This window comes from Lutjanus erythropterus, chromosome 21, assembly GCF_056507025.1.
Source record: "Lutjanus erythropterus isolate fLutEry1 chromosome 21, fLutEry1.hap2, whole genome shotgun sequence".
NCBI lineage: Eukaryota > Metazoa > Chordata > Actinopteri > Lutjaniformes > Lutjanidae > Lutjanus > Lutjanus erythropterus.
Genome location: NC_139337.1, coordinates 13,182,348 through 13,191,356, shown reverse-complemented (window position 1 = coordinate 13,191,356; position 9,009 = coordinate 13,182,348). Strand labels below are relative to the sequence as shown.

General features: G+C 39.7%; 1 protein-coding gene across 1 annotated transcript; it reads right to left on the bottom strand.

Annotated features, from left to right (window-relative positions):
• Positions 1-206: 206 nt before the first annotated feature.
• plcxd2 (phosphatidylinositol-specific phospholipase C, X domain containing 2) lies at positions 207-8,251 on the bottom strand. Its single transcript, XM_084747095.1, has 8 exons — positions 7,816-8,251; positions 6,725-6,861; positions 6,414-6,533; positions 5,243-5,296; positions 4,979-5,134; positions 2,969-3,079; positions 2,688-2,818; positions 207-439 (listed from the first exon to the last, which is right to left on the bottom strand). Exons 1-8 carry the CDS (start codon positions 7,916-7,918, stop codon positions 280-282), a joined length of 972 nt encoding a protein of 323 aa, XP_084603221.1. The 5' UTR covers positions 7,919-8,251; the 3' UTR covers positions 207-279.
• Between the last annotated feature and the right edge of the window lie 758 nt (positions 8,252-9,009).

The following is a 9,009-nucleotide window of genomic DNA, read 5'->3' as shown; positions in this document are numbered from 1 at the left end:
TGAACCCCCCTTAGCTTAGGGAAATATTTAGCTTAAGGTTCAAACTGAAATTTGAAGCTTGCACTGACTCATACAGTGTACCTGTGCATCTGACTGCTGAAGTGTCCCTGAGCAAGAGAATGAGAAATTATCAGCTAAAGAAGAGCCATTTACTAGCTGATGATAAAACGTTACTAATGTAATGTGATATTTAATTATAAAAAGCTCTGCCCTCCGACTTCCAACCTCCACCACACCGCAGCACCGCAGCACACGTTTGTCCTGTTGTGCCATCATGTGTCAGCGTGCTTTGCCGCCCTGTTCAGACAACAGCAGGTTGTTGAGTTTGATGACAATGTTGGCAAAGTCAGTGAGCTCCACAAAGTCAGAGGTGATGATGTTGACCCCGTCCACCCCTGGCCTCTGAGCCTCCACCCAGGACATGATGGTTGGCAGGTTCCTAAAACCACAAAGCAAGGGATTTTGTGTTAGAAAGGCAAACTGAACATCCTGCCACTTGAACTGAAACTGATTCCCTGACAATGCAAGCATACTCAAAATATATAGTGCCAAGTTCCTGTCATGGTAAGGTTTATAGTTATGACTATAATGCTGCCAAACTCTAATCAAATGATCTTTGGCTGAATGCTTCATGAAATTTCATGAAAAGCTGTTGATAAAGTTTGAGATATGCTATCTAAATGTGTTACAATGTGGGAGAAAATGGATCTGATGGAAAAAAGCTAAGGGGAACAATGTTTGTGTATGTCTGTCTGTCATTAAGAGACTTCTTTGCCACTATTGTCTCAAAATCATTGCTTTGGATTCAAACACTTTCTGTTTTTGGTTATTGGGAAAGACACACACACACACACACGGGCACACACACACACACACCATGACTGTATCACTTCTAACACCCTTAAATTCTCCGCTATGTTCGAGCCGCCAGCAGAACAAAACCAGGAAGTCAGACTGTTTATCCAGCGGTGATAAACAATCCCATTTCCTCGGAAGTGCAAAATTAGGCCGCCTCCTGTCTCGCCAAAGCGTCCGTTCAGGAGTTTTATACCCCGACATCAGTGGCTGGTTCTCTCACATATGAGAGGGTATGGTGGGTATATACTCTAAGTCTGGATTTCCACTGTGATTTCCACTTAAATCTAAGACTCAGCAAGGTGGATAACTGCTAAAGTTTGTCCAAATAATTGAATCATTGTTTAAGAAATAAGATCTCTTATCTGAAAGATGAAATATGTTTCTCTTTGATCCTCTATAGTTTGGAAATAGATAAAGATGATTAAAGCTAATCCTTAGTGAAATGAGCCACTGAAGTGACAGAATATTGTAACAGATATGATGTAAAGATGCATGCTTAGACAGATTTTCTTTATAGAGGTGATCAGTCTGTTACAAGTAGATTAAACACACTCATTCACACAGGTTCAGCTACTATACCACTTTCTTGTAGACCAGAGCTGGAAGAAGTACTCAGATCTTGTATTTAAGAGCAATACCACAGTGCAGAAATACAAACAAAAAAATACTTATTTTGCAGAATGGCCCACTGCAGAATAATGTATATTATATTATTGGATTATAAATAGTGATGCATTAATGGGTTCATCACATTAAAGTTGCAGCTGGTGAAGGTGGAGCTGATTGAACTGATTACTACACAATTTACAGTAATCTATTAGCATTTATCTATAATTTTTTATTAGTTAACCTGAATCCGCAAAGTAACTAATATCAGCAAACAAATGTAGTGGAGTAAAAAGTGTAGTATTTGCCTCTGACATGTTGTATAGTAAAAAGCATAAAGTAACATACAGTGTCTCAAAATTGTACTCTGCTGTTGTAGGGGACAGGGTAAGTTCATACAAGCATAACTTGTATCATTGAGTTTCTCACTCTCTGGCTTTTGTCAGCTTTTTGTGCTGTTGCATGCATTCCATGCATTTCATGTTTTTCATGAATAAAACATGAAACACCACTTGTTGGCAAGTTGGGAGGAGCCAATGACACACAGGACTGATGTGCTGCTGTAATTCAACATGTCCCTCAGAATAAGGTCCACAAGGCACGACGACATGTCCACGGATTTTCAGCAGATTTAACTCAGAATAAAACTCAGGTGGATGTAGGGATTAAATGTATCTTTGTATCTTTGTATACAGTATTAAAAGGTTGCGCAAAATGCTGAAAACATCACTTATATTAATTTATCTAAATAAAGACTACTTTACTGGTGTTCCAGTTAAACATCAAATTTTAATGCCAATTTAAATATCTCTGCTGGTTGGAGAACAATTCATTAAAACAGATTATTTTCATTTTATTTTCATTTCATTCTGCATATGATGTTGGCATGAAAATAGGTCCCTAACTTTTCCTCTCACCTTTTCACACAGTCAAAGCTGGGAGTTGTCTGTGGTGCAGACATTTACAACTTTTACTATGCTGCCCTCTGCTGACCACAGACTAATACATAAGCACATACACAGTCACACACTTGGGCTGGATTCCTAAATCCTAGACATGTGTTTCAAAGCCAGATACACGTCAAACTGAAGCATCAAAACCACCAAAAGAAGTTGCCATAATGTATATCCACACAGCCACAATATTTCACCACACCCCTACAATATTCCAGCACACCCTCCTCAGTCTCAGCCTCCTAAAAACACCCAAACCTAGTCACCGACCTCTCCACCAGGTAGTTGCGTAGCCCCCAGACCAGGCCCTTGGCCACAGTGTTGACCCTTGGTGTGAGAATGGCCTGAGACACATGAAAGGCACCCTGCTTGGCTCTTTCCTGCAGTGTAGTCTCCAGGAACTAGACAGGATAATGTCAAACACAAACAGTTTAATTCTTAAAAGTCTAAGAAAGTCACATAAATCAGAGGATCACAGATATCTGTATTGATTTTCCACTGAATGAGATAAAGAGGCTTCATTGTGGCACCAGGGTTTGAATGTTTCTGACCTGTATGAGCTTGTTGGGCTCGGTGGTGTTGGCCCAGGGAGCAGGGATCTTGTTGCCAGGCCACATGACAGGGACACCCTGAGCTGATGAATGATGGTAGAACACTATCACCTGAGGAGAAAAGGAAATGAGAAAACAGTCAGTAGATATGTTTAAAAGACTGTACAGATGGTCTTACCCTCAAATTACATTACATTTACTATATATAATATTACACGAGTACATCCCATGTTAGTCCCATGTAGATATTTCAGTAAATATCACCCAGTGAAAAATATTTTCATTAATCTTTTTCTCCTGCATCTACACACACTGTAGGGTTTTTAATCTTAACACCACACTTACTGTATAATTACCCTCTTAGAAATTGGGGTTCCAAGGGTTCTTCCTGAAGGGATGAGGTTCTACCCAGAATTGTTCTGTTTGTTGTTCTTGCCATCATTGTTCCAAGATTTACATTTCTTTTTTACCCATTAAAAATTGTTTGGATCTCTTCTTGATTTAAACATTGATAATTGTAACAGGCTGCTGAAATGATGGATGACCACAATATGCAATTTGTCTCATCTGTAGAATACAAACAAGAGGACAGAAGAGATGGTTATATGTGAAACCTTTAGAGCACAAGAAGGTTACCGGAAGAACCCTGTAGGTGGGTTTGTGATGAAACCCTTACTGGAACATGAAAGGGTTCTCATTAGAAAACTCTATGTGGGTTCTAGATGAAACTCTTGGATCATAAACAGGTTACTGGTAGATAAAACCCTTATTGGAATATAAAAGGGTTCTCAGCAGAACCCCCTGGGTGGGTTCTAGATGAAACCCTTGGAACCATTATACAATAGAAGGGTTCTTTGTAGAACCTCTCATCGGGATTCTGGGTGGAACTTTTCATATAGTTTTCTGGATACAATCCTTTAAGTTGGTTTTTAGATAGAACCTTCTGAAAGGGCTCAAGGTGGAACCTTTATAAAAAGTTCTAGTTAACCCCTTTATGTCTTTGTATCCATAGCCCTTTCTTTACAGTTATGTCTACACAGTATTGTCAAAATGGAAGCTTTTCAGCTGCAGTCGATAGAAAATTCATCTGCATCAGAGATGAATATCCCAGTAAAGTGAGTGAGACAATTTTGTATTGTACCGATCTGCTCTTTATTATTAAAGTGATTTATCAGTAAACCGAGGAGAGATCTGACTGGGTTCCAGTGCACTCTGCACTCTCTCTTTCTCTCTGTATCCTTTGCCAACTAAGCCAGTCACAGATTAGGGTCATAGGAACAGGAATTCAACTGATACTATTTGAATGAGACACAGACATGCACCTTGCAGCACTGCACAGGGATTCTTACTGTGTCTACATATGTAAGGGTGTGTATATATAAAACATGAAGGATGAAGGAAGAACAAAAGGGAGACAGAGTGAGATGATGAATGATAAGAAATGTAAAAGAAGATAGCAAGAGGGGGATGTTGCACAGAGACTGTAGGGAAGACAAAAAACATGGTATGGAAAGGGAATGACAAGAAAAGAGCTAACTACCATGAAAGAAAGAAAGGAAGGTGGGTCTAATGGTGGAATGAGCGATAATGGGATGAAGCTCGCCACTAATTCCTGTCCAGGAGAGTCACGGGCGGCAGGGATTACTTTACCACAGGGGTTAAGTGGTCCAACAAACCCATCGGAATAGCCCTTTTACTTGTTTGTGTGTATGCACATGTGCTGCATGTGTTTTAATACAATTACTCACACATGCAGGTGCACACACAAGCACAATCAACAGAGAGCACCCTTCAGCCCCTAGATGTGGATAATTTTCCGACTATCTCCAACAAAAATAAAAAAATATCACATGGAAGCAGATAAAAATAGCTTTCTATGGTATTATGACTGAGCTTTTAATAGCTGAGATCACTGGGGCCTCTAAAAGTTCTGATTGGAAATGAAAAATATTTGTTTTGAGCCATTTCAGAAATGGCGTATCCACTTTCACTGATGCATTCTGCTCTCACCTGGTATTTCTTCTCCCAGAGGTAGTTGAGAGTGACGCCTTCCACTACACAGTTGTTACAAAGCTTGCTGCCAAACACTTCCTGGATCATGTTGATGAGGTACACATGATGCTCTGCGTCCATTGCGTAGTAGTGATTGAAGTCTAGAAACACGACCTTAATCAATAAAACATCAAAATCAATCAGTTAGTAAGACAAATCTCTCTGTCTGTGGTCATGCTTATGTATGCGTGCTTGAAAAATACTGTTAAAAGTGCTTCTCACCTCTTTCTTGTGTTTGCTTAAGAAGGCATTAATTTCTAACAGGCCGTCCCTCACCTTTAGGGGAGAACAGAGAGGAAGGTTGGAGGTCACTTGCTGCATTGACCTAGAGGTCTACTGGTCATGTGGTCAGTTGGTGATTTATTAATTTTTAACAGGCCAACCTGGAAGTTGGCATCGCTCCAGTTCCCTCCACACAAAGTCAATGGGATTTTTGGAAGTTTATGATGCTTACATGTTTTGTTCAGCATGATAATCTTCATAAATGCACATGACTTTTATGATTCTTTAAGTGCAAATGCAATTGCTAGAGCCACCTATAAATGACGATGTTCGATGCCCCCGACAGCCTCTGTAGTTTTATTCAGCCACTTGTTAGCAACAGCCTTTTTGAAGACATGTAAAAGCTTCAGAATTCAGCAGTGGGGTATTTACAGATGTATTTTTAAAAGCATGAAAATCTCATTAAGCTGGTGTTGACCACAGGCCTTATTTTAGGCATCTATATGCTAGCTCATTTCCAGTTGTTAGGGCTCGTTCCAGCTGCACTCTTTGCACGACACTGATATTTCAGAACCATTGTTGGGGTCATAGATTCTAACTTGCACAAATCCCAGTTGGATCAATGAGACAGGCACACTCGACTAAATATATTCAGCTATACAACTCCTCTGCCCTGAATGCCTCACTGAGTAGTGGAATACAAAACACCTTCACAGTGCATCATGAAATAAAGGATAATAGAAAACAAATGAAAACCACCAAGTCCATCTGATGACACACTACTTGCAGCAAAACACTGTGTCGTATATGGAGCATGTCATGACACATGTTAGAATGACCTATTTCAGAAGAGGGATGTTTACAACTAAACTCACAACCTTTGATCCCTGCCTTATCCATCCCACTACTGACAACATCAGCTGGAAACAAAAACATAAAAGAACACACTGACTGTTCACGTGAGACAAAATTAAGGAGAAACCTCTGAACAAGCTGTGATATTTAAAGCAACATTCAATGTAAATTTTGATCATTTCAGGATTGGAGACATCTTATCTGGATTTAGGCCTATTTACTCAAACAATTATTTGCATAACAATAAAAGAACAGGGAGGCATGCATACAGTGATAAGAATTTAAATGTCAGCAAACGTTTACTTCCACTGCTCACCTTGTGGCCAAACAGGCCATGGATGAAGTAGATCTCATTTCCAGACTCGCCTGGTTTGGAAGAGACCCTGAGATCAAAGTAGCGAATTCCTGCATCCAGCTGCTCTTTAAATGTCAGATTCTAGGAACACAAATATTATATATGAGATGATTACAACTTGCTGCAAAACCCAACACATCTGTTTTGCTGTAAAATGCACACACTTTTAAAATATGGCCAAAATATGTCGTTTCATGCGTAATCTGCAAGCTGCCTGCCTCCTCAGATGGTTGGGTTTGTATATGGCACAGATCCGAATCTGAACTCAGTACCTGGGTCATGGACCACTTCACCATGACTTTCTTGGCAAGCACGCTGAACATGGTGGCCAGGTACTTGACGTATGCTTTCTGATCGGGACCCACAGGAGCGTGCACGTCCACCCAGTAGGTAAAAGAATCATGAGACCCTGGAGGAGAGATAATGATGATAATGACTAATGGAAACAAATATTAAAAATAAGAAATAAATATTAGGGTTATCACAATACCAAAAACTCAGGGTATCATAATACCATGATATTAAGTCCACAATCTGATTTTTATCACAATAATCAAACCCTAACCCTTTATTAAATAAGTCTGATGTGCACAGTATTTTTGTTCATATAAAATTTGTCTTCCCTCTTAACTTGAAGAGCTTTTGTTTTCCTCCTTAAATGACATAAAATAAAAGTAGCCATGACATAAAAATGTGCAAAAAAATATTGTCATGAGTGCTTGAATTATTTATGTACAAATGCAAACCAAAAATATTGCAGAAGTCAGCATAAGTCCTTCTATAAAATAATATAAAATAATAAAATAAAAGAGTATATTGAGTAATATTGAGACATTTTTTTCATTGCGATAATATATTGTGACATTCCTAATAATTATGATTATAAGTATGACAGAAGGACAAAGGTTCAGTGGGAAAAGACAAACAATAGAGAATATACACAGCATCACACCAGCTGCAATATGACTGTTACTATCATGTTTTTATTTCAGATTTAAAGCTACTACAAGGAACTTTAACATTTACTTGATTTAGAAGGCTCTTATGGAGGAAAGTAACTGTAATAACGTACTACTTAATGTAACTTTGCTTAAGAAAATATAAACAAAAGCTATTCATTTGATAGCAAGGTGACTCTGACCCGGTGGCAGGCATTAAGAACAGCTATTTAGAAACAGTCAATCTCCTCGTTAAATTATTTTCATATTGAGGCATAAATTGAGACTGTTCCATAACCAACTCCTTCTATTAACTTTAAACTTGTTGTTATCCTTTCAGAGTTTACAGTGGTATAAATCCAGGTGTGATGGGCAGATGATCACGCCGAGGAGAGACCAAACATCTTTACGCAGGACAGACTCACCTGGAACAGCGAGGTGTTTGAGGGGCATGGCACTGAGTTTGGCGGGGAGCGAACCCATCCAGTCGGCATTGGCACTGCCAATCCCCGCAGGTCGGGTCTTCATGTCAGAAACGGACCGTCAACAAACCTCCTTCAGGAAACGGCTCTCTGGTGCAGACGCATTCCCGGTGACGGATTCCTGTGCGCTCCGAACAGGTAAGAACTACCACAGATCATTTTGAAATGTCGCTGTTATTAATCTGCATATTCCACCGGTTCAAAACGCCCTCTGATTCGCGCCAGGCCGACTATAACCAGTTTCCATGGCGTCGCGGTGCGCTGTGCTTCAACAGGCCAACCGGGCATCCATTGACAAGACGGGCGACTAACGACCGTGATAATCCTCTTAGAGCAAAGTTCCACTTCTTATCCCCCCTTCTCCTGCTTCTTGGCTTAACCTGCCTCTCGTGTGTGTGTGTGTGTGTGTGTGTGTGTGTGTGTGTGTGTGTGTGTGCGTGTGTGTGTGAAGACCACCCCCTGCCTGGACACACCCAAACACACGCACAGAAAAACGACAGATGGGAAAGTTATCTTAAGTTAATTGTAAGTTGATGTGATTTAGTCAGTAAACTATGACGTGTGGGCTGTGAGGATGAACGCCAAGGAAGCATTAATCAGCTCATATGAATCATCTTATCTGTAACAGCCGAGGTGATGGGGATGACATTGTGCTTCTAATGTTACACCAGGGCTGATTTCAAAAGCTGTGTGCTCAGGTGTTGATGTTTTGTGCTTTTATTCTATCCATTAATTCATCGCTTATATTGAGTCTGTTGAAATGACATGCAGACTTAATCTAGACTAATTATTCTTATTATTACTACTGATCTTTATTAAATAATATTTAAATGGTCAGGTAACATATTTAAAATTCTTAAGATGTGTTTGTCTTCACAACTGTCAACTGGTCGATAGCCTATGAAAAAACAGCCCCACAGCTCCATCTGTTGGTGCAGCCCTTGAGCTACCGTGATGTCCGCAGAGGTGATGAAGTAAAGAGCTCACACGCTTACTTTTGCTACAAGCATTATTTATATACATTTTCTTACTCTTTAAAAAAGAAAAAGACATGCAAGTAGTGGGTTTAAACCTCACCTGCATGTTTTATTTTTACTGACTTTTTTCTGGTTGACCTTCCTTTTCCTATTTTTTTTC

Bases quoted from the DNA above. Each gene is read 5' to 3' on its own strand.
- plcxd2 (XM_084747095.1), bottom strand. From the start codon at position 7,918: ATGAAGACCCGACCTGCGGGGATTGGCAGTGCCAATGCCGACTGGATG. The intron at 3,080-4,978 runs GTGAGAGCAGAA...TTTTCTCCTCAG, and splicing joins TCTGGGAGAAGAAATACCAG to GTGATAGTGTTCTACCATCA. The intron at 2,819-2,968 runs GTCAGAAACATT...TATCCTGTCTAG, and splicing joins AGCCCAACAAGCTCATACAG to TTCCTGGAGACTACACTGCA.